This window comes from Pundamilia nyererei, unplaced genomic scaffold, assembly GCF_000239375.1.
Source record: "Pundamilia nyererei isolate P.nyererei 1_Seehausen unplaced genomic scaffold, PunNye1.0 scaffold00046, whole genome shotgun sequence".
Taxonomy (NCBI): Eukaryota; Metazoa; Chordata; class Actinopteri; order Cichliformes; family Cichlidae; genus Pundamilia; species Pundamilia nyererei.
The window spans coordinates 663,092-688,638 of NW_005187447.1; the positions used below are offsets into that span (position 1 = coordinate 663,092).

General features: G+C 41.1%; 2 protein-coding genes across 5 annotated transcripts; one reads left to right on the forward strand and one right to left on the reverse strand.

The window, feature by feature from the left end:
* Positions 1-54: 54 nt before the first annotated feature.
* On the forward strand, positions 55-20,703 carry dnm3a (dynamin 3a). Of its 4 annotated transcripts, XM_005732223.2 has the most exons (21): positions 120-821; positions 4,350-4,423; positions 4,827-4,976; positions 5,080-5,283; positions 5,919-6,017; positions 6,817-6,977; positions 7,054-7,196; positions 7,277-7,412; positions 7,824-7,891; positions 7,981-8,119; positions 8,220-8,306; positions 8,413-8,483; positions 8,579-8,639; positions 9,249-9,275; positions 9,969-10,082; positions 14,707-14,816; positions 17,448-17,559; positions 18,212-18,373; positions 18,649-18,872; positions 18,968-19,117; positions 20,314-20,703. In XM_005732223.2, the coding sequence occupies exons 1-21, from the start codon at positions 661-663 to the stop codon at positions 20,345-20,347; spliced, it is 2,487 nt and encodes an 828-aa protein (XP_005732280.1). In that variant the 5' UTR covers positions 120-660; the 3' UTR covers positions 20,348-20,703. The 4 variants fall into 4 exon arrangements, with proteins under 4 accessions (XP_005732281.1, XP_005732282.1, XP_005732280.1 ...); XM_013910649.1 differs by lacking the exon at positions 9,249-9,275; XM_005732224.2 differs by lacking the exons at positions 18,968-19,117; positions 20,314-20,703 and having other exon boundaries at positions 55-821; positions 17,448-17,585; positions 18,649-18,716.
* Positions 20,704-21,564: 861 nt separating this feature from the next.
* Positions 21,565-24,461, reverse strand: pigc (phosphatidylinositol glycan anchor biosynthesis, class C). Its single transcript, XM_005732226.2, has 3 exons — positions 24,346-24,461; positions 23,470-23,701; positions 21,565-23,376 (listed from the first exon to the last, which is right to left on the reverse strand). Exons 2-3 carry the CDS (start codon positions 23,695-23,697, stop codon positions 22,720-22,722), a joined length of 885 nt encoding a protein of 294 aa, XP_005732283.1. The 5' UTR covers positions 23,698-23,701; positions 24,346-24,461; the 3' UTR covers positions 21,565-22,719.
* Positions 24,462-25,547: the final 1,086 nt, after the last annotated feature.

Below are 25,547 nucleotides of genomic sequence, written 5' to 3' on the forward strand. Positions count from 1 at the left end.
CGCACACTCTGGTTCTTGTTGCAAGTGTTGAGAGGGGAGCAGCGCAGACCTCCCCACACTGGATACGTGGGATTTTAAATAGCTGGAGGAGTGAATCCTCGCGTGCGCTCTCTTAATTCGGGGTACCTTCATAACTGGCTGTGAAGTTTGTCTATCTCCTGTTTAAGGGGTGGGGGCTGCTGAGTAAAACTTCTTTATTACCGCGCATGCGCACAAAACTGTTCCGTAAGCTGTCAAATCAGAGCGTTTTCTACTGAACAGAGACCAGACGTAGCACGGTGAGCGGTGACTAACTAATTAAAAATGTCCCGAGTTTAAGGAAAGCGACTCCCGTTACGAATTGCTGGAGTTTTAAAACAACGGAAAATGACTTCGAAGAGCTGTTTTCGGAGAGCAGAGGGGCGTGAGTACAAATGTGGACACTATCGTCGTTCCCAGACACACTAACCAGACCGTACTAACGACTGCTTAAAGCTGCGGATCTTTAAAAGTTCACACCGATCTTCAAGAAAACTCTTATTTGCAGTTTTTAATAACAGCAATAATAATTCTGGTTACCAGCAGCCACTCACTATGATAGTTACTTTATCAAGTGGTGTAGACTAGAAGCGGAGGTAAAGAGGCTTGGCAGGAGCTGGACAGGTAGCTACTCCTGTTGCGATGGGCAACCGCGGGATGGAGGATCTAATTCCGCTGGTCAACCGCCTTCGAGACGCCCTGAGCAGCGTGGGGGAAAGCTGCAGCCTCCACCTGCCCCAGATTGCTGTGGTGGGCGGCCAGAGCGCAGGCAAGAGCTCCGTGCTGGAAAACTTTGTTGGCAGGTAACCCAAAGATACTCATCTCTATACAACAGAGACCACTGATACCAAGAGAGCATTTTTATTTGTAACAGAGCTTTTACAAATTAGTAATAACCATTATGAACAAGTTTCATATTCATGACTTTCCCCTAAGTGACTCACTCTTTACTAAAATACCGTGAAGTTACAATGTTATAACTGATGATGATTATTTGAGTCATACCAAATCTATGAACCATCATGAACCAAATACTATACTCACCATTAATTAATCAAATTGTCACAACTTAATTAGGCTGATCATAACCCAGTGAGCTTAATGTGGAGAAATGACTACGTTTGTGCGAGACTACTGGGGACACATTACTCAGGTTTGGCATGGCAAAAAATGTACTGTATACACTTTATATACAGTACTTTAAATCTCTTTATATATATTACAGTATATACTTGTTACACACAGTATTATGCAGAAAATACTGTGATCTTGACCCACAGCTCATTTTTTTGTTTCTAAGTAGCCAGACTTTCTTGTAATTTTTTTAAAATGTTCTTTTGTTGAAAATTGTCTTTTCCCCACCAATTTTCTGTGAATTTCTGACTATTTTCAAAGGTACTGTTTGTCTTCTTTTTTTTTAACTTAACACATCTAAAAATCACTGAAGAATCAAAAAGGCAACTAAGTAATGAACCAGTGTTGTGTTTACACGTAACAGACAACTTAGCAAAGAATCCACTTTAAATTGTATCTTTGGGTATTTTGCTGCTAACAGCCTGTTGCAAAAACACACAGTTTCGTCCAATTTCTTTAGTTGAATCTCCAAAAAACAACAAAGAAGATTGTCAGGCATAAGTAGTATTTTTGCACCAACAAGATGATAGGCCCCTTCAGCTGATCCATCCGCTGTTCACTGCAGCTTCATCATAAATTATCTTAGTGGAAAAGTGGCTCTCAATAAGCCATTCCCAATGAAGGGAAACAGGTGGAAAAATACTGAGAACTGGATTGAAAATCAGTGGTAACAAGTCTTTGAAGCGATAAATTCAAATATTGATTCAAATTATCATCAACAACATCGTCAACAGCCTGCATCGTTGTCAGAAAATATGTATTTAATTAAAATAATAATTTAATTTTAAATAACTTGTTAATTGTATTAAAATACAATTGGTGAGTTTTTTCTGTTGTCAAAACTGTTCAAGGTTGGGCCTGTGAAATGCATGATTTCCCTAAAGTGAAAGGAAAACTTAATACAGCTGCCTGTGTTCATACTTTCTACATCATGGCATCCATCCAACTCTAGTCTTAAATGCTATGTTGCTAGTCTGGAGTGGTGGATGCCGGGCATGTCAGGGTCTGTATGTAAGTAGTCAGTATAGCAGCTTATCTCATAGAGAGGTGTCACTGAATAGGTGACAGTTAATATGACTTCTGAAACACAATCAAAGCAGAATTCTTGCTATCTTGTAAGTCATTACGTTCACCAAGGTGGAGCTAAACAAGCTTTATTTTGTTTCATCTTTTTCTGCCCTTTAACAGATTTCAAGGTCCTAAAAATATCCTCGCTTGCTTATGAATAACAGTGTTGTTTGGGTAAAGTTTAAATGCAACTGAGAGCATTTGGTGTGTGATGAGGAGACCAAGTACTTCTATCCTGTCCGGAAGGAAAACTGATGATTAAGTCAATAGTCTTCAAGCTTCCTGAGACAGTAAAGCTTTGTTAGCCGTAGGAGGCCTATGCATTGTTCTGATCTGTAGGCCGTCTATGCAATAATCTGTGGCATTCCAGCAGCAGGCTGTTCACGTCCTGATATTTTGTAACATACCTGTTGGACATGAGTATGTTATCAGACTTCTTTTGTGAATGACTGCAACAGCTGTTTAAACTAAGACAGGATGTAATAAAACAAACTTCCTGAATCTGATTTTAAAAGGAAAGGGAGTGTTATTTATACCCGGTGCATTTGGTTTCTCTAGAATTAACCCTTTATTTAGCTTTATTACCCAATCTAATCCATGCTGTTTTAATGCAACAATTGACAGCAACAGTCACCTCAGACTGCTTTATTTTGTAAGGTGCTATACCCTATAATATTGGAGAGAAAACCCCAATGATGAGACAATCCTTTGTGAGCAAGCACTTGGAAACAGTGGGAAGGAAGATCTCCTTTTTAACAGGAAGAGACCTCGTTTAAGGAGGAGCAGTTATCTGTTGTGACTTGTTGGGGGTTGAGAGGAAAAAAAGAGAGAAAAGGCAAGCATAGCAAGACCACGAAACAAAAAGGACAAAGCACAAACTATGGGAGAGGGTAGAAAAATTTATGACATGTGATAGTTATATTAAAAAAAACATAGGAGTGAACAAAAGGGAAGTGGAGAAGAAATACTGTGTTCCTCATGGAAAGTCCCATGGCAGCCTGAGTTAATAGCAACATAAGTAAGGGATGGTTCAGGGTCAGCTGATTCAGTGGAAACTGTTAGCTGTATCAAAAAGGGAGGCTTTAAGTCTATCTACTGAACCTAAATTGGGAGCTGGTTCCACAGAAGAACAGCCTAGTAGTAAAGGCTCAGCCTCCCATTCTACTTTTGGAAACTCTAGGAACCACAAGTAATCCTGCAGTCTGACAGAGAAGTGCTTGGTTTGGATAATATGGGATAATAGGATTTTAAATTCAACTGGATTTAAAAGAGCGTTAGTGAAAAGGAGATGATATGGGAGAAATTCTCTTTATAGTCCATGTTAGTACTCTTATTGCAGAATTTTAGATCAGCTCAAGGCTTTGGGGGGAGTGACAATACAGAATTACAATAGTGCAGCCTAGAAGTAACAATAGAGATGAAAGAAGGCAGTCCTATATATCAGTTTATTGTGTCTCTTAAAGGACATATAGTGGCGAAAATCATAGGTCTCTTTACAGTATTACTAGAGGCCAGGTTAATACCATCCAGGTTACATATCTGATTATTCCTCAATTCTTCATCTGGTTCAGCGGATTAAATGCTAATCATTTTCTTGGTCTTGGTAACAAGAACGTTGCTGATGTTTTAGGACAGGGCTGTCAAACACAGGCTCAAACCTGGCCCAGCAGATGGCTTACAAAGACCAGGGAAGTTAAAATTGTAGTGTCTTGTATATCTTCACTTTACTACATAGGTGTACACATGTACTGAAAATTTAATTTCTAGATCTTGACAATTTGTACTGTAACGTAAATTAAAGTTATGCAGTTGCTTTACTGGTCCGGCCCAGGTGAGCACCAACAAAACACATGGGGTCCATGAACCGAAGTGAGTGTGACACCCCTTTTTTAAGCAGTATGGCAACTGAACTAAACCTAATACTGGGTGCTATTGTGTCTAATGCTATAAAGGTACTCCCTAAATACTTTCAGTTTAATGGTCATATCTGTGGAAAAGTATGTAAAATATTAATATGGTATGGTAAACTTAATGTTTTATATTTGGTTTTGTGGTGGCGGGGAAGATGAATCAGCACCAGTAATAATACGCACATCTATGTGTATATTCTTTTATCTTTCCTCTAACAGAGACTTCCTTCCGCGGGGTTCAGGAATTGTTACTCGGAGACCTTTAATTCTCCAGCTGCTAAGTGATAACACAGGTAAGAAAGCTCATAGGGATGTCATGCCGTAGCATTTCTTTAAAACTGGCACCAGATGGCAGTATGGCATCTTATGATGACTGTGGCTCATAGAGTCCTGCTTTTTATTGCCCATTTCTATAAAAAAAGAGGATTGGCATGATGGATAGCATTTTTATTTTTTCTCAGAAACAGTCAAAGTATTTTAAGAGAGCTGCTAGAAGAAAGCAGTTGCAAGAAAAATTGGTTATATTGAAAGTTAGTGCTATGTTATTGTGTTAGCCAGTTGACAAATTTTAAGAACAGCTATAGATTTGGTGGACTAGGCAGAGTTTTTCCAAAGATACTGTAATGCTAAGATGATATTATGAGCCTCTTATTGTTTAGCTGCTGCATGTATTCAAATGCTCTGTGTCTCCCCCAGAGTATGGTGAATTTCTACATTGTCAGGGAAAGAAGTTTACAGATTTTGACGAGATCCGCAAGGAAATCGAGACAGAAACACACAGACTTACGGGATCTAATAAAGCCATCTCTCCTGTTCCCATCCACCTACGGATCCACTCACCACATGGTACTGTGCAGGTCCTTGTGTTTTACTTGCCCCACTTAACTTACTTTTAGTCTAGTTCTTAAACAAACCTTATATCCATGTGTGTTTATTTGTATGTGTACAGTGCTGAACCTGACTCTTGTAGACCTACCTGGCATCACCAAAGTGCCTGTAGGCGATCAGCCAACAGACATAGAGTACCAGGTACGAGACATGATCATGCAGTACATCTGTAAGGAAAACTGTCTCATCCTGGCTGTCACACCTGCCAACACTGACCTGGCCAACTCTGATGCACTTAAACTGGCCAAAGATGTTGACCCTCAAGGTAAGCCCTGTGACTGTGAATGTCCTGCTGTTTTTAAATAGTGACATTATTAAAATATAAAACCAGTTCCAAAGAAGTTGGGATGTTGCGTAAGAGCTTATTAAAAGTAAAGATGGGTAGAATTTTGGAATTGTTTCTTTACATAAGGCCTTACAAAGACCTTGCATACTTAAGTAACACAATACTAAACTGCATACTGCATGTATCAAAACAGCATGGCTTTGTAGCCCAGAGTTTTCACCCGCTGAAAACATTTGGCACATTGAAGAATACAACAAAGAAGACCAGGGACTGTTGACCTAGAATCCTTTTTCAGACAAGAATGGGACATTTTCTGCCAAAAGTCCAGCAGCTGCTCTCTTCAGTCCCTAGATGTTTACAGACTGTTGTTAAATGAATAGGGGATATTACACAATGGTTAACAAGCTGCTGTCCCAACTCTTTTGAGTTGATGTGTTGCTGCCATCAAATTTAAAATAACTTTCATTTTTCTTAAAATCATACATTTTCTCAGTTTAACCATTTGAAAAAAAATTTCATGCTCTGTTGTTAATAAAAGATGGATGGATGGATGGCTGTTATATTCCTTATTCACATTTGTATGGAAATATGCATGTTTTTTCTCTTCTCTTTAGGGCTGCGCACAATAGGTGTAATCACCAAGCTGGACCTGATGGATGAAGGAACAAATGCCAGACAAATACTAGAGAACAAGTTGCTTCCTTTACGCAGAGGTGTGTTGCTTGTGTGTGTGTTCTTGCTCAGTGTGCTATCAAATCGCAATAGAGACTCTCTGGAGAGGATTGACATAATCATTGTGTATTTATTACCAGCCACAAGCTCACTCACAGCCAAACACAAAGATAACTTTAGCTCTTTACGTGACATCACTGTACTCCCATTCAGTGTGTGCGTGTGTGTGTGCATGTATTCTATGTATGCAGCAAGAGATAAAGAGTAAGAAATGGATTATTGATGGTGTTGGTTTGTGTATCAGCCAGAAGTGTAGAGTCTGACAAGTGGGAACTGATAGGCACCAGCCCAGCTGTTAGCTTAGAAAAGTTTGTGTCTGTGAGAGAGCGGAAGAGACAGAGGCCTGGAATTGGGCAATGCAGGCAGTGTACAGACTGGCTAAAGCACCACCAGGTGCTGGCTGCTTCATGCTTTTCCTACAGCACTAATGCATTAGCCATGGAAGCCCTCTGAAATAATTCCGCCGGTAGCAGCATTGAGCTGAAGTATTAGATATGAAGCCTAGTGCTATTACATCTATTACTGTACCAAATAGGCAATTTGGCCTGCCCCTCACAATCCGCCCTGCTGTTGCAGAAACACACACATTTCCTGCTTGTATGCTACAGTTATAATGGAACAAATGGTGGTCTGGGAAGAGTTCCCAGGCACCCTCCAGAAAATGCGAGTTGAATCCATCTTACATCAGAGGCCTGTAATTCCTCCTTCCTGTTAGTGCACATTGTCATCCTTATCCTTACATACCTTTTTATAATTTCCCTTTCAACTCCTTCTCCCCAGGTTACATAGGGGTGGTGAACCGTAGTCAGAAGGACATTGATGGGAAAAAGGACATTAAGGAAGCTCTGAGGGCAGAGAAGGAGTTCTTCCTGTCCCACCCAGCCTACAAACACATGTCCGAAAAAATGGGAACACCTTATTTACAAAGAATACTCAACCAGGTTCAATATGTGAACTTTTAAACTGAGAAATATTACATTATGTGCTTGTGTTATTACTAACAATATTTGTTTTCAGCAATTCACAAACCACATTCGGGACACACTGCCAGCCTTCCGTAGTCATCTGCAGAGCCAGCTTCTGGCATTGAAGAAAGAAGCTGAAGATTACATGCAGTTTAATCCAAATGACCCCGCACGAAGGACCAAGACATTGCTACAGTGAGTCAGTCATTCTGTGTATACATATTCTATGTATATATATTTCTGTGTTTTTCATAGCCTGCATGTTTGTCTTTTAGATTAGTTCAGCGCTTTGCTGTTGACTTTGAGAAGCTGATTGAAGGCTCAGGTGACAAAGTAGACACCGTCAACCTGTCCGGAGGAGCTAAGATCAATCGAATCTTCCATGAACGTTTCCCCTATGAACTAATCAAGGTGTGTGTGTGTGTGTGTGTGTCAGAATGAGAATCAGAAACAAAATACTTTATTAATTCTTAAGGAACTTATGTGGTTACAGTTGATCCAACACAATAAGAACAGTTACAGACTGGACAAAATTAAATAATACAATGTACTACAAAGTTACAAATATAAGAAATAGGCCCAATATATACAAATAGCTTCTAGAATACAACAGAGATTTTATATATATATGATTGGCATCATTTCATGTGTGTGTGTGGGTGCCTTATTTATTTTTTTGGATTATGATGTTTATGGTTTTGGTGATTGGTTTATGTTCTTCGGGCACCTGCATTTCCTTTAATAAGTGTAATGATAAACCAAGTTGCTCCTTAGCCAAGTGCTGTTTTTTATGAAGTACTGTGCATCTTTGCATGTCTTAAGATCGGGTCTGATGAAGGGAAGCTGCGGACGGAAATCAACTATGCCATCAGAAACACCCATGGTGTCAGGTTCAGTACAGTAGCAGTGTCAAGTGATTTTATTGTTTTGGCCTTTTTTTGTTTTTCTACTGTAACATCTTATATTTTTTTCCCTACAGGACAGGTTTGTTCACTCCTGACACGGCCTTTGAAGCCATAGTAAAGAAACAGATATCGATGTTAAAAGGGCCATGTGTTCAATTTATTGACATGGTCAGTCAGGAACTAACCACCACTCTGTACCAGTGTATCGACAAGGTATAAATACTCTTGTTTCATGTATTTGTGTGTTGCTTTCTACACTTCGTGGTGTAGTAACTGTGTCATATCTCATTTGTGGTCTGTTTTTACTCTGTAGCTCAGTTCCTTTCCCAAGCTGCGAGATGAGACAGAAAGAATTGTTACCACTGAAATTCGAGAACTAGAGACTAAATGCAGAGACCAGGTAATCCATATTTGTGTAAGGGATGAATTGTTTCGGATTACTCAGTTGCATTCTTATGTTGTGTATTGTTTTATTTCATGAGTTAACATATGTTCGCACTGTCCAGGTCATGTTGCTTATTGACATACAGGTAGCCTACATAAATACCAAACATGAAGACTTTGTTGGCTTCAATAAGTGAGTCTCCACATCACCTTTAAGATTTCTAGCTAATAATAAGCATCGTTAATTATACACTATATTAAATCAGACTTGCTTTTCATTTCTCTTAGTTCCCCCCAGATGCACAATCACACCAATACCAAGATTGCTGCACGGATTGGAGGAAAACAGGTGAGAGTCTAAATGGCTTGGCTTAATAAAATGAACCAGGGAGATAAATTCAGGATCATGCAGCCCTAAAATGCAAATGAAGGCATTCTGAGACAGTTTGTCAGTTGAACCAGTCCATTGATCCTTAGCTTTACTTTTGTCTGAGTTAAAGCTCCTGACAACTTAATTATTATTAATTATTATCAGTACAAGGAATCTGCAAAAATACAAACAAAATTCAAACTTTAAACGCATTTAATTTATGTGCTGTGGCACATAGCATATCTGTGTGCCACAGCAAAAATAAGACATTTTAGTCTCTGTCTGTTAGATTTATATGCAGACATATTTATGTGACACATTTTGATTTAGCAGTGATAATTAAATACACATTTCTACTATAACTGGAACATTGATATGTGGTGTTGTTAATATTTGCTAAACAGCAGTAAATTTCAACCACAGCTTCAAAGGTAAATAAAAAAATTGTTATTTTCAGTCCCGAGTGATGCTTTGCTAATAGTTAACTGTTAAATGTAGTCATTGTTGGCGCCATCCCCAAAAATTGTCATATAATGAAAAAATTAACTCCATCTTTCTGTTGCTGCTTCATCTCCTGTTTTTCTCTAGGGTGTGGCGCCTCATTCAAGTCTAATAGTAGGAGACCCGTTTCTTTAAATCTTCTCACTCACTGCTGCCTCTGCTGGCAATATGTGTGCACAGCGGTGAAGCTTAAGGGTTGTGGGTTGGCATGCTACTGATTGCAGCAAACACAGCAAAATGGCTCCTTGTAGCTTTAATAATCACATCTTTCATCATCTGCAACTTTCTCAGAAAGTGTTTTTTCTTTTTCTTGTTCAGTCTGTGCTAATCTTATAATTTCTCTTTCACAGTCCCCCACTGTAAAAATATACATTTGCAGGAAGTATATGTTATCTTGGTATAATATGTCTCATTTCCTATAACTTGACACATCTTTCCTTTACAGTGCCTTTGTCTGTCACCTTTGACCGCTCTTCCTGTTTTCTCCCAAATTTGAACAGCCAGGCTCTGATTTCTGTGCTTGCTCGACCGTCTTTACCCTTTTAGGTTCTCTTAAACACCCGTGCAAGCTGTTTTTCAGTTAAATACTTTGTTGATTGCATCACTGTGTATCTCACAAATGTCTAACCCGCACAAATGTTATTTTTTTCCTCCAGTGTCAGCTGTTTGACTTTTACTCTTGTTTTCGTCAGCACAATCTGCTCTCATTGTATGACCTGCTTTTCATGCTTTCATGTGAATTGTGCCTTGCTGTGAACAATTGTCTGCTGTGTTGCCTTCTGAGCTTCTTACCCTTGACTGATGCAGGTCATACGCAAGGGTTGGCTGACCATCAATAACATTGGCATCATGAAAGGTGGAGCCAAGGCATACTGGTTCATACTTTCTGCAGAGAACCTCTCATGGTTCAAGGATGACAAGGTAAGGCCTTCACATTTATTTAATGACAAACTGAATTGAATATCTATTATCAAGATGAATTACACTTCAAATAGTTTATTTAAATAGTCCAAAACACAGAAATGCACTTAAGCCATCATCAGTTTATTTAAATAAATAAACTAAGCTTGAAATAGTGTGTTAATTGTTCATTTTAGAGAGGCAAAGTAAAATTGTTCATCTGTTCAGATCACATTCTTTAAAAAAAAAAAAAAAAAAAAAGAAGTAGGTGGCAGAGATCTTAGTGGCCCTCTGCTCTGATGTCAGTGGGGCTGCCATCTGTCTGCCTGTCTGTGCCTGCTGTACAGGAGCAGAAGGTCTGCACAGCAAGTGTAGACAGGCAGACACACCACAACAGTCTCATCCTGTCACAGCTGATGTCATGGGAAGAGGGAAGGGCAGAGTAGAGGGAAAGAGATCAGAGAAGGGGAAACACATTGGAGCATTTCTCTACGGATAGAAACAAGCACCTGTAAACATTCACATCTGGATGAAAACTCTACGGCTGGATAGTTAACATTTGTGACTGTGAACGCGATAAAGAAACTTTGACATTGTTTGACAGACTGAGAATTGAGTGTTTTTTAGCAACAGTATGTTGATTGTTTTACAAATAAGTTATTGTTCTTGGTAACCACACTAAAATAGTTTGAAGGTTTAAGCTAAACAAACAGTGACATCATTCTAGTCACAACTAAAAGCACATCTTTAACCCCCTTCTCTCTGTCCAGCTAACTCTTGCTGTTCTCTCCTACCACCTGGACCTGTAATTGAACCCCACCATTTCCTCCATTCATTCCTCTGACACCCCCCTTCCCATTCGTGCTGCTTTCCCTTCAGTCTTCCCCCCTTGCTCCCCCCTTTTCTTCCTCTTCTGGGAGTTTAGGCATTTGGAGCGGCTCACTCTGACACAGCTGGAGCTGCCCCAAGCCAAACTGAGACTCACACACATACACACATGCACACACAAACGCACTCAGTGGACAGGGTTGTATATACAGTATACAGTACACATGCAGACTCTGATGTAAACAAAGTGACATGCAAATAGTGAGGAAAAATATACACTCACTCAGACAGACACATGGTCACTTTTCAGATAAACACTGGATTGCTTGAACGCTGTGTTCCAAACATAGCCCCAGGCATCCATATTATACACACAGTGTTTTAGGTTTCCTCTTGCTGTCATTCCCTTACTAAGCATTTGCAAATCAACTCAGTCATACAAAGACTTTTTTGCACACAGGCAAGAAGTAATACAACTGCAGGCAAGTAATCATCTGTCGACCACATCAGAGCAGCAAGCTGGTTCTCTGCTGATGATCAAAATGAGACATGTATGCTTCACTACATGGATTAAAGCTACTATAAGAATTAAAAAAAAATAAAAAAATCTTTATACATTTTTGCTATGGTTGTTTAATCTCTGCACCTCATCACCATGTTTATCACTCGTTTATGTGCATTTTAAGTCACCCATGGTATCACAGGAGATGAGATCTACTGATTTTTTTTATGTGCACATAGACATACACACAGACGCATAAGCCAAACTCCTGCTTCTTCTCCCTCACAGCTCACAGTTCCCGCTCTCATAACCCCCCGCCCACACTACCTCCACACATTACTTTTTTCTTTGACTGCTGCCCCCCCAACACACACACACACACTTATTTTTTTTTTCTTTCTCTTGCCTCTGTTGCCTTTTACTCCTCCTTTCTCTCTCTCTCTGTCTGTCTCACCCTCTTTCTCTTTCTCCCCCTTTCTGTGGTTGGCAGTCTCCCTGGGACTGTGCACATTCCTGGCTGGAAAATCTGAAGCTTTGTCCAAACACCAGCTTCCAAGATCTGCCCAGAGAAATCCCACATGGCTGTTTCTACACTGCAGACCTCCCCTTTTGACTCCCCCTCTCTCCTCTCAACTACTCCACAGTCTTACTCCCAAAAACCCCTCTTCCCCCCTCTTCACCCCCCCAAAACTCCCCTGCCACCCTCCCTTCATCATCTCTGTGTTGATTGCTTCCATGCACACAGTTTTAACCTGTTTGAATTACATCTTCATTCTATTATATATGTACCCTGCACTGACCTCATGCTGAAAGTGCAGCTTAACCATTCAGAGTTTAATCTTCACAGCACATTGAACAGACGAACATTCCTTCACCCCTCAACTGCCAGAACTCCACCAGGGAGCTGAAGAAAAACAGACGGCTCATGCCTATACATTTAATCTACATGCACTCCTCTATGTGTTTGCATGTGAGGCCTATCTCAGGTCCATTAGCCTCTAGGAAGGGGGGACATAGCTTCAGACACAGCAGCTCTGATGTATGATCCTTCACGACCACCCTGACACCACTGCGATTACGACACACACACATAAATACACAAATGTGTATACAAAGCAATGCCACAATGTCCTTTAACCACAAGAGCAATCATATTGCAAAGCAGATGCACATGCAAAATGTGTGAGGCAATCTGTGGAAAAAGTTAGGTTAGAGCTTTTCTGAAGTTGCTGTGCGCAAAATAAGCTCAGCTCATTAGCTGATTTGTAGCCTTCTTAGTTTGCAGCCCTAGAAGACAGGAAAAACAGTCAAGTTATACTTCACATGTGTTATTCTCACTAGTCAACAAAGACAGTTAATTCAAGCTGACAAATACCACAAAATGGATGAGAGATTGTGCAACTTAGTATAAAGCTGGTCACAGTGATTAAAGATATGAAATCATGTGATAGTATATGCATATTTAAAGGCACTTGCACATCTGCAAGCGAGAAACATCACAAAATAATAGACCTTATATTTGCCAGCGTAGACTATGTGCAGTTTTCATCTTCTCTTGTGTATTTGTAGATGGCATTAGTATAAGCTGCTGATGCACTTCCTTGCACAGTCTAACCAATGTGCAGACTACTGTACACCAGTAAGATCCTGAACAGGTAGTCTGAACACTGGGATGACGGAGCAGGACCCTTTCTCGTTTGTGTTCGGCCTTGCCTTTTCCATCTCTGGCTGTTTACTTGCAGTCCTGCATGAGGCATTGGAGAGTTGAAAAAGGTTTCCTCTGTTTTTCTCATATTTCTTATCCGGTTCCAACGCTGGGTCGTAGGGCAAGACACACACATCAGACATCCACTCCTATGGGCATCTCTCCTTCAGACATGTTAGTGTACCTTGATTCGGTCGTCCGCAGGGCTGTGTCCCGATGTAGTATCCAGTCTTGACGTGGCACATTCACCCATTCAGCCAGGGATCTGCCTGTTCACTCAGGGAAGGCATAAGGAAATAAGGGGAGTGAGAGAAGCAGAGAGAGTTAGGGAGGAACTTAGCAGCCATATATGGGTTGATGGGACCCATGGGGGAATCAACTTTGGAGTGTTCTGGAGTTTCTCCCCATTTCTTCTTCACAATCGCTCCTGCTTTCTATGTTCCTCAACATTTCCTTGTCTACTTTTTCGAAATTCACCTCCCTCTGTCCACGTCTATCCCTCCGCTTCCTCTCTTTCTCATCTCTACTTTCTATTTCTACCCCATCGGAGCACCCTATACTCACTCCGGTCTCCTCCCTCTCCGTCTAAAGCGATCCCAGATGTTGCTGTATGAGCGCCAATCGCGTTCTGTCATTTTTTTTCAACCTCTGTTACAGGAAGTGGGCCCCTTTGTTAAAAAAAAAAAAAAAAAAAAAAAAAAAGGAAAGAGGAGCAAAGGAAGAGAGTCGTAGGGTTCAGGGAAGCACTGGGAGAAAGACTGATGACCAAAATGTACTTCCAGAATAGTCGCCTCTCATTTCATTCGTGCACATGATCAAACGCATGAGCACATATTCGAATCTACACATTGTTAAAAAATGCTCTTCTGGCGTTAGGTATTCTGACTCTGGTGGTCACTTTTTTCTTTGAACTCTCCATCCATCCATGGCTGTACCTATAACCAGGCTTTATGGAAGGCCCTTTCTCAAAGGCTAGACAGAAAGAGCAGGCTGGAGAATAGAGAGATGAGGGGGAAGGGCTTGACTTTAGAAGAAATGTTGTGTTAGAGCTTGAGTCTGAGTAATGACTTTCACATGTGGCCCGGCCTCTCTACCTCTTTTTTTCATACTACTTCTCTCGTTCCCTCCCTCCCTGCTTCACTTTTCTGCATCCTGCCTCCATACTGTCTGGTTCTCCTCACACTAGCCGCTCCACTCCTCCAACTGTTCTCCGTCATTCATAAGTCCCCATGGTGATGACAGACTATAGACTTATGGCAACTCTCCCCCTCCCCCACTGATTCTCCTGAACTAGTTTGTGAGTTGTTAATGTGAGTCAGTCTGACAGTCAGACACATCATCTTATATGAACTCGGATGCACTCCTAGCACAATGTTCCACATCTCCATTTCGCCTTGCCTTCTGACACTTTTCCCATTACAGTTCATGTCTCTTGGCTCCACTTTCTTCTCTAGGTGCACGCTAAGAAATATTTACTACCAGACACATGCAAACTGGCCTTAGTCTCTGGTGGTTTTTGCTATCAACGCTGTTATTACCTCTATGGTGTCGTATATTACTCTGCATACCAATGTCAAAATTTTATCTTTTCATATTCTGTCTTTTTTCAGGAGAAGGAAAAGAAGTACATGCTTCCACTGGACAACTTAAAGCTCAGAGACGTGGAAAAGGGCTTCATGTCCAGCAAATATGTTTTTGCTATCTTCAACACAGAGTTAAGGTTTGTGTGTGGTTGGAGGCGTGTGCTTTTTCATATGTGCCTGTTTGGTGAGTGAATGCGTGAGTCAGAAAAGGGAGTTCTGTTCTTGTCACCTGCTCGATGAAACTTTTGTGATATTTTACGAGGGTGGACATGTTGGAGGAGGAAAGGGAGGAGATGTCAGAGTGGCGTTTTGCCCTTCCGCCGACCTCTTCCATTCAACTTTGCCACCGGAACCAAAAGGGATATCCAGCGGGTACTGGAGCGGATGCCGTTTTTTTTTTTTTGCTCTCTAAGAATATGCCAGGCTTTTGAGGGCAGAGCTGGGTTTTGGGTTTGCTAAGTTTATGGGTGTGAAACAGATTGAGAAGGACAGAGAGACAAAGGGGAAACATAAGAGGCAAGAGAGAGAGAGTGTTTAGGAGCTGGAGCTGACCCAAAGCCTGGCTGATTGTACCAGAGCATGTGGGCTTTGTTTATAATGCTTTGCTATGCTACATTCGGACACACAAACTGAATTCATAAGTGCGTGTGTGTGTTTCCACATGTGTGTATGTGCCTTTGCAAAGAGCATGCGTATAGACCACAGCATACCGACGGCAGGCTCATTAAGCAGCTAATCAAAGCCAGAGCGCTTGGATCAGAGATGAGGCTGCTCTTGTTTGGAAAGAATTGCTCGACTCACCACAAAAAGGAGGGAGAGGGAAGAACTGGAAGGGTTGGGGGGGAAAAAAAAAACAACAAAAAAAAAAAAAAAAAGAACAAAACCAAAGGCCAAGAAAGGGGCAAAAGCCGGCCCGGGGCCCCCCCCCCCAATCCAACCCCTCTACCCCCCTTTCCTGCGCCCTCACTCTGTTTCTCTTTCTGTATTTGTGTGTGTGGCTTTGTCCCTGTCTGACAGTAATCAAAACCTCAGGAAACTCTTCAAATCTAAAGCAGTCATAGCGCTGCAGAAATTCCTTCAGATTAGTGAAAAAGCTCCCAGTGAGCTGAGGAGAGAGCATAAAAAAAGGCCGTTTAAAACAAATGTTGGTGTAAGTGATAAATCAACATAGAGAACAATTTTCTTATGCGCTCACTGGTGTAAACGAATGTTCAGTGTCCTGATCTTAGTGTAATAGCACTCCAGTATTGTCATGGTTGGCCCGGCTCCCCGTCTGTTAGCCACCACACCCTGATTTATTAGCCTCACCCATACTAGCCCAGTTATAAGCATACAAACTAAAAGCCTATTTCTTCATCGCTCTGTATACCTCTCTGTCACCACAGTGTATTTTCTCAGTTTCTGCTGTCTGTTGTTCTCACACACAGTCTTCACATTTTTGAGGTTAATTGCTACGTGTTCTGAATGTGAGGAGGGAACAACAAAAGGGGGAAAAAAACAATCGAGTGATTAAAGAAAAATGTTTAACAGATGGGCCACGGCCTGCTCCAGATTCTTTACTTGTTTCTGACTTTGTTACTAAGCGTTGAGATGTCAGATGATGTGAAGAGGGACGTGAGAGGACAAACAGAGAGCAAGCTGAGTTTGGGTATGAATCACGGTGAAAAAATACGTGATGATGATGATAAGGAGATAAGCTGCCGTGAATAAGGTCGCGTGAAGCATTGCGTTTGGGAAGCAATAAATGATGTATGTGTTATATGTGTGTATATCGGTGCCGTGTATGTTTCTTTGTGTGTTTTAATCTAGTTGAAAGTGTCTGCGTCTGTCTTTATGCCCTTTAGATCTGCAAGTGTCCAACATGTTACACGGGGAGGGTTGCCTACTTGAAAGTGTAACATAGACCTGACACACATCAGTTTACATAGAGCCTGATAGCTTCTGTTACCCGTGTATCGCTTGATTTATACTTATATTTTTATTATTACTATACAGGATGCAGTAATGGGACACAGGTCAGCCAGTGCTCCATTTAAACAAAGTAAATTTAAAAAGATTCCATTGGCTGATTTTACAAACAAATTTATCAGCATGAACGAGAAATATTTGCAGGACACACTGCACATTGCTTTACAAAGCAGACTGAATAATACGGTACCCAGACTGACAAACAATAAAACTGTTAAACGTTTGTTATGGAAACACAAGAAATTATTTTTTCTGTACAAACAAAATGCTACTTATGTTTGTTTCACACAAAGACTGTATATAAAGATATATATACAGTCTGTGGGTTAGCGCATGAAAGCATCCTTGTGCCAGTAACATTTCACTTGTGTACAGATTGGGTCAGAGGCTTAGTAAATAATATTTGTATATTAAGAATTTCGAACACAAACAGTGAAATTGTCCAAGTGGCCTTGATGTTCTCTTTTAAACACTCTACACCCTAGCTGATAAGTTCGCAACTATAACTAAATGTTTGGCTTAATCACCTACACAGAGTTCACAAGAAAAGGTTAAAGTTCCTGTTATGGATAATAGGTCTTGTATACGTTCATCAGAGTTCACATGAAACACATCGGAAAATGTGTTTGGCACGAACTGTATATTTTCTTAACCGTAAGGTAAGCACTGGGCCAGTCTCCCGTACAACGTATATAAGGTTTTGTGTATATTACTCCGTATTGCAGAAAGCTCCCTTGAGTTAAAAGTGTTATTGCTGTATATTTTTTGGACATTTCTGACAGGATTGTAATGAATTGCAGGAATGTGTATAAGGACTACAAATGCCTGGAGTTGGCCTGTAACTCTCAGGAGGAGCTGGACAGCTGGAAGGCTTCTCTGCTACGGGCCGGAGTCTACCCTGAGAAAGTTGCTGTTAGTACTTTGACCCCTAATTCAACGTAATTAAACCCAGTCCTGACCTTAGCTTTGGGGAACTGCACCTGTCTGCACCTTACCTTTGAGTTATATGCACTCATTGGCTTTGCTAACCTTAAACCCTGTCTGTAACCCCTTACCCCTCTCTCTCCATGTTCCCCTTTCTCTCCCCCTGCCAAAGAGAAAAAGCAAGTCCTCCACCCCTTCCATCCCGCTCTGTCGTTGGCTCTTTAGTACAGCATTCTTGGTCCATGATGTCACTACAATATGTGTGTGTGTGTGTGTGTGTGTGTGTGTTCTGGTCTGTTTCTAATCAGCAGTTCCTCGTCCCTCACACACTCCCCCCTTTTTTTTTTCTTCTGCCCATTCCTCCTTGACTCCTTCTTTTTTGTTCCTTGTGTTCAACTCTCCTTGTTCTTATCCTATCAAATGTGTTTCTTCTTGTTACTAACATGGAGTAGATGTGGCCACTAAATATAAAAGAAAGCTTTGTCTCTTTACACATCTGTATTTGTATTAAATTACTAGCTGTGGTATATCAGCAGTCCCTGTAGCATGGCACACTACACTGTAGATTATTGCTTAAATGGGTTGTCTGTATAGTGTTAAGATGTATGTATATGTCCCAACTTGTGTGTTTTTTACTAAGGTGGATGAGCAGGGGAATGGACCTCCTGAAACCCTCTCAGACCCCCAGCTGGAACGTCAAGTGGAGACCATTAGTAACCTGGTTGATTCCTACATGGGCATCATCTATAAGACGGTCAGGGACTTAATGCCAAAGACCATGATGCACCTCATGATTAACAGTGTAAGCTCTCCAGACCACACTTTTAACTGTTATTTTTATTTTTTTGGTGCAGCAAATCCTTTTCACTTTTTTTTCTACATTTTTTGTTTTTTTGAAATTTGAAATTCCACTTGATCCATATCCTGACCAACAGAAAAAAAAAATTTCAAAGGGGAAAAAAAACATTTGTTGCCACCACTTATAGATATAGATTCGTTTTTCTGAATTAGAATAAAATATCACTTCACAAAGTTACATTTTAACTTCTCACAGTAGTTTATAATCCCTCTCTGTAGGTTAAGGAGTTCATTAGCTCTGAGCTCCTGGCCCAACTCTACGCTCTGGGAGAATGCTCAGCTCTGATGGATGAGTCACCAGAGCAGCAACAGCACCGAGTTGAAGTGCTCCAAAAGCATGCTGCCCTGAAGGAGGCGCTCGCTGCCATTGGAGAAATCTCCACCTCTACCTGCACTACCCCTTTGCCTCCACCTGTGGATTCTTCCTGGATAAAACCATCCAGGTGCAAATGTACACATATACATAGATGGATTCATTGAAACAAATCTGTACAACCTATCACTTAAGCTTCTCTCGTCTTCTGCTTCTCTTGCCAAGCCTCCCTAAAACTGCAGCCAGTGGTAAGCCTGGGATCCGTAGCCATGCTCCACCTGTTCCTCGGGTGCCCAGCGCTGGACCCAAAAGCTCCCCTAATGGCTCTCGGCAGCACACTAGTCAACAAAATCGTACCCCAGCCTTGGTGCCAAGGTGACTGTGAAACCAGAGAGATTAGCCCATGAAACCTGACCTGTTGTATAAATGATGACCTCTAGGCTTCGCCAAGCCTGGCATTTATGCATACACATGCGCACGCATGCAAAATCAAATGTTCCTGTACAAAGGCACAGGGTTAGAAAAAGTTGTTATTTGAGCTGGGTGGGGGTCTGCTGGAAAATGTGTTTCTCATATTCTCCTTCCCATCAGCCTCAGTAGACAAGACCTCCGCATGCTTTCTACTGGAGCCAGATACAACAGGCTGAGCGCCCTGTCAACTTTTCATCTTTCTCTCTGTCCTTCATTCCCCCTTTTTCTTCTAGCATGCATTTGTTTTATTGCCTTCCTCAGTTTCCCTCATGCAATAGCCATTATTTTTCCTTTTGCCCGTACCTCTTTTTCTTCTACTTTTTCTTTACTTCTCCTCTTTCACTGGTTCCTCCCCTGCTTTTGGCCTGTCTCTCCTTTTTCTCTCTGCCTCATTTCCTCTGTGCTCTCCAATGGTTCTTTAGGTTCTTTCCCTCATACACTCTCTTTCCTTGCCTGAGTCTTTCCATCCAGCCTAATGCTTGTCTGGCTCCCCTATAGATATAGAGTCATTGGGACACGATCTTACTGTAATCAGTCTTGTACTTGTACTCTACTTGTATGCTCTATGCAGCTTTATGAGTCTTGCCTTTATGTGCATTTTCTCATCATTATAAAGTCTATTTAGCCTATCATGCGTGGAGCTACGGGCAAATAAAAACACAGTAAAGAAATATAGAAATATGTAAATTATAACTTGGAATTAGGAACAACTGAAAGCCCCAGCTGGCACTGCTACACTTGGATCAACTCCTTGCTAATAATAAGGCATCTCCTAATTCATGAACATCTTTATCCAGGGTTCAGAATGATCTTATTCCTTTATTTATTTAGGAAGGCTGAATGTATAAAGCTTATAAAGTCCTGACTGCTTAGCCCCAGACTGTACCTCTCTGCAGATTAACTAGAAATTTAAATGCGGATGATTAAGAAAGCTACAGTGAGAGACAGCACCATCCCATCAGAGATACCATGTCCTCAAAATCATGCATAAGTCTTTCAAATTTTGAAAGATGTTATAAGATCTAATGTAGAGAAACTTTTATAGAAACTTTGCTAATATAAACCATATAGTAATGTCTTTGATCTAATATTGTCTCCAGGAGGCTTCCCCCAGCAATCCCAAGTGTGAAATAAGCCCCCTCTGCTCTGAACTCCATTACCCATCTGCCCCCATGGTCCTTTCAGCTGCAGCTGGCTGCTACCCGGAGACACTCCTGACCTGCATGATGTATAATACAGCTGAAGCACGATGATGGGCTTTTCTCTGTCTCCTCTGGGAGCTGCTGTCTGCAAAACTCACTCCATCCTGAGCCTGTTTTGTACATAATATCAACGGCCACAAACGATGGAATGTGCACAACTGTCTGCTGGCTTCTCTCAAGTGCCTGAACCTTTTGTAGATAAAAATATCAATCTGAAGTATTATACTGAAAAGAATATACATGCACTGTTTCTATTTTCCGTGAATAAACAGGTATTTTATTTTTGAATGCATGTGCAAATGTCATTATTTGGAAGCTAGCTATCGCTGACTTGATCAGCATTAGTGTAAGCAGAACCCTATGCTGATTTATTTTATTTAATTGGGGGGGGTTCAGTGGCCTACAAGGTGTTAAAACCAGCTAACTCAAAACCTTAGAAATTACCTTATGGGGTTGCAGTGGTCTCCAGTAAAGTCGTTAAATAATTTTAGTTGTAAAGTTAAAGCTATGGTCTTCAAATCCAATTTGAAGATAATGTTCATAATACCAGTTTATATGTAGGTGTGTGTGTGTGTGTGTGTGTGCGTGTTTGTAAAGTGTATGCGTTCTCACTGGTGTGTAAATAAACTCCGACTGGAAGACGAAGGAAAAAAAAACTAAACATAAACATTTTAACCTGTGACGCGTTGTTACCACGGCACACTCTCTACTGTAGTTCTTCGAAGGAGGCCGCACAGCTACAAGCAGCTCGGCTGAACATCTTACCTGCTGCGCTGTTCAGACCATGGGGCCAACACTGCAGTCAAAACCAGCTGCAAAGCCCGCCGTCAAACGTCGCACCAGGACGAAGAAAGAAGAAGTGAAGGTATGACACCTAGCGACCACCGCGCATTGTTGCCAGGTCGGCTGCACTAGTGCCCGCTGATGCCGTCATAGCTCACTTATTTGGTCATTAGCTGCTAACACAGAGGCTCCTAAACACCATATAGCAGTAGTTCTGGTGTAGTTTCTACAGCAAATTTTTTGTTTTTTACATGTTGCAATTAAAGCAAAAAGCAAGAGGAGACAATGTGTCGCCATGTAGTTGTTCTTTAATCTGAGCCAAAAATTAAAAATAAACAGAGGAACCCCGGTCTGTTTCACACTGTGTGCTGAGCAAACTGGGAGGTCATCAGCATAAAGTTGTGTTTGGTTTTTTTAATGGAAGTTTGACTAAATTAGGTAGGCAAACTTCCGCCATGTTGCTCTCTGTCGACCGAAAACACCTTGTCAACAGGTGTTGCTCATCGGATGTGACGTCACTGATTGGGATTTGAACGGAAGGCGACATGAAAGACCCTCATCTTTTTCATTCACTGTAGAAAACGTCTACATTTTCTTACCTCAGTGCTCATGACACACTTCATATTTCGGGCCATATTTAAATTCACAACACAGCGACAATGTTACAACATATTGTCCCTTTGTGTGTATGTGTGTTGTTGTTTTTTTATTACAAACACCTTAATAGTAAAGGACAGAAAGTTTGATAACAACTGAAACATGACCCCCCCCAAAAAGTACCATATTTTACAAGATTCATGAAGTTATTATTATATGGGGTGTGTAGCTCCACTGTGTAGTAGCTGAAGTGAACGCAACCCAGTTTAACCCTGGAAGGAGACAAATCCCTTAAATCAAGAATGACACCTGGTGTAAAAATCTGCCAAATCAAACACTAGGAACAACCTGCTGTGCTGACGACTTGTGAACAAGGGACATGGTAACTCTAAAAACTGCAGCTATGTCTTATATTAAGCTTGTAGTCTGTAGCAGGTAAAACAGCTTCTTCTAGTATTGTATTGAATAACACTGAAGAAATACTCTCATTACCAAAATACACAATGAAATCCTAAAAGTCTTCTAATATTTACAAATAATTTGTGGAAAATGGAATTACAGCCCTTTATATGTGATTTCATTTTTTCTTACAGAGATTTGCAAACCATTAACATCCTGTAACAAGTCATATTATTAGTTGAGACCTTTCGCACAAACTGAGGTAAATTACAAAACAGTAGCAGCTTGAACATTAAAAACCATCCTCATACTACCTGGAAGAGAATAATAGTTTGTCATTGCTTTCCAATCATACATGAACCAGTGATAAAAAAAACAAAAACAAAAAAAAAAAACAGTTAAAATTAGTCCTTTTACATGCACAGCACCAAGAAACCAGCACTATGACAGTGAATTGGTTCATATAAAATTCAGTTACACTTTTAATATCAGTTTGTTTAGGAGCTGCTTATGCTAGGCTCCTTATTAGTGAAGGAAGCGGCTCAGGTCCTCACGAATCTCAGCCTCATCCCAGGGTCCATGAATGTTGTCTTTGTGCCTCTGCAGCCTGACAAGCAGGAAAGGACAGAGCAGTGTTACACTTGCTAAAGCCAGGGTTAAGAGCACAGCTCCACCCAGCGTCTGAGACCCCAGACCTACTATCCCTCCAATGCAAACTCCCATGCACACCACAGTAAAATGGCCAGGGGCGTTCTCCCTCAGCGTCTGCAGCAGGCAGGGCCACAGAGCAAACACCAGCAGGGCGCAGCTTAGCATGGCGAAAGTGTGCAGAGCTCCGGGTAACCTAGAGGCTAGGCACACCGAGGCAAACAGAGCTGCATTTAAAGAGAGGCTTCCAGGAGGCGATGGCTGGGCGTAAGGAAACGACACCAAATGGGCCAGCAGCATCAAAGCAGACATGGCGTACACAGTGTCTGTACTCACAGACTCTGTTAGTGTCTTAAGAACTGGCGAGAAGCCAAAGGTGAAGGAAAGGAAAATGGCTGCACTCTGTAAATCGGCCAGATGAGTGCGGGGTTCACCACATGATTCAACGCGAGATGTCAAGGCTTGATGAAGTCCATAACCCAGTAGGGCACAGATGAGGCTGGACCACAGCAACGTCTCAGGCAGAAGCAGACCCTGTGAAGAAAGTAGAGCTCTTTAATAACCCGCTCCATTTGGTAAAGACACTTTGTGCTTCAAAGATTGGGGGGGGGGGACCCAAAGCAGTACCTGCTCCATGTAGAGCCAGAGGGTGATAAAAATGGCCACACAAGACAGCTGCTGTCCTACAAATCCGGCTTCCTTCACTACAGCCCAGTAACGGTACTGCCGGATGCCCTCGTTCCTGCGTAACTCCTCCAAGAACCGCTGGTCTACGTAGTTATCTGGAAAAGGCTGGCGTTCCCACAGCACCTTACGCCATGGCACAGCTGGACCTGGGGCACCATCTGGCCCCATCACCCTGATTTCAACACACAAAACACAGACGGTGGAGAGTTTGAGACCAGCAGGGGTGTTTTATCCACTACTTAAATGATCTGTCATACCTGCAATCTTTGTTATGTGGTTTTCATTATTTGTGGTTTCCTCATAGTCTTTTGCACTGCTTACCCAGTAATGTCCCATTATAAACACATTATGTTTCTGAATATTGCACGACTGGAAAGCCCTTTGGTTAAAGTTACTACCGTTTTGTGACATGACTTGACTCAAAGTGGCTAGGGAAATTTATCATTATTTTACTAAACATATTAAGCCTTACAGACAAGGCTTAAAGTAGCAGGCCAACCAGGGTCCTTTTCTGGGTTCATAAAAAGACTTCAAAAGCTCTAAAGCTGATATAATATTATGTTGTTTTTAGGTAGTTCACCCACAGCTCTGTTAGCCAAACAAATGTTGGATCTGAACAACATTTGAAGCGTTTTCTTTGCTGTCAAGTGAATGGATATAATCTCTGAGTCTGTCTATTATAAAACTACTGGTTCTTCCGGTTTAAAAAAGGGACAATAAGCCCGCGCATCTCCGGTACGCACGAGTGTAAAAACAATAATGTGCTGAGTTAACTGAAATACCTTCAAAAATATTTCTTAGGTGTTTTCCACCTACCTGGAATATGGTTTTACTCAGCGCCGATGCTACAATCTCATCCTGACAGTATCCCGGAAGTAAAGCGCTTTAGCTGCAGCGACCTCTTGGAGAACTCTGTTCTTCTTCTTCTGGCGCTCTCTGAAGTAGCTACACTGGCGTGCTGCTGCCCTCTACTGTCTGCTGGTCAGACTCTTCTTGACATTTTTACATGTCATTAATACAGTCCAAGACCTCTTATTATATATATTGTACGATATAATAATAATAATAATAATAATAATAATAATAATAATAATAATAATAATAATAATAATAATATGATGGATCCACCTAAATGAGGAAAAAAATATTATAATCAAGCAAGGTGTAAAGAATAAGTACAGTTTATTTACCTCTGCTCTCAGGTATTTAATCAACCTCTGAAGTGAGTATTTGCTTCAGTGGTTGTTTCTAGTTATTACTTGGATATTTTACACTCACAGCCAGCCCACTGAACATATTTGGGAGTGAGCTAGGAATGTGGAGATTTAGCTCATCCCACAACCTGGGATTTCTCTTTCTACTTATTTCAGGGAAGTAAGAACTCCTCTTCCACCTTTCCCCACATATCCTGACTCAGTTCTTTAACAAAATTGTTTATACCAGATTGGCATCATGAAAGTCTGCATGCTAAATGTTTCCCTCTACTCCCATGTGTACTGGTACTAACATCATTAGAATTGCCTATTGTATACAGTATGATAAATGTTCGTATATGAAATCTGGGTTTGGATATAGTTTTCTCTTGCTCTCTTCATGAATGTGACTGCATCTTTGCAGGGAACCTTACGATCTGATATAATAATCTGTGGTTAGCATGCCACGCGCCTGTGCTGAAAATGAAATTGTAGATCTGTGTATGAATTTCATCTTCGTTCACCAGTCTGAAAGGGTATGCCCCTTGATTTTGATTTTTTTTTAATATGTCAGGATTCAAAAGTCAACTTTGGTATCTGTGAATAACCGTGCTTTGTTTGAAAAGCACATTGGCGCTGTCTGTCCACTTTATGACAGTACCTTTTTTCTTTTGCAAGTTGCCTGTGCTGAACATACGTAGCCCATTCTGTGCTGAAGTTATAAGACCAAACCCACAGACCGAAGTGGCTTCAAAAAGGTAATCAGGCATTTTAAAGTTCTAGGAAAATATTCTTAGAGTGGCAATAGTTTCTGTCAATTTTAAA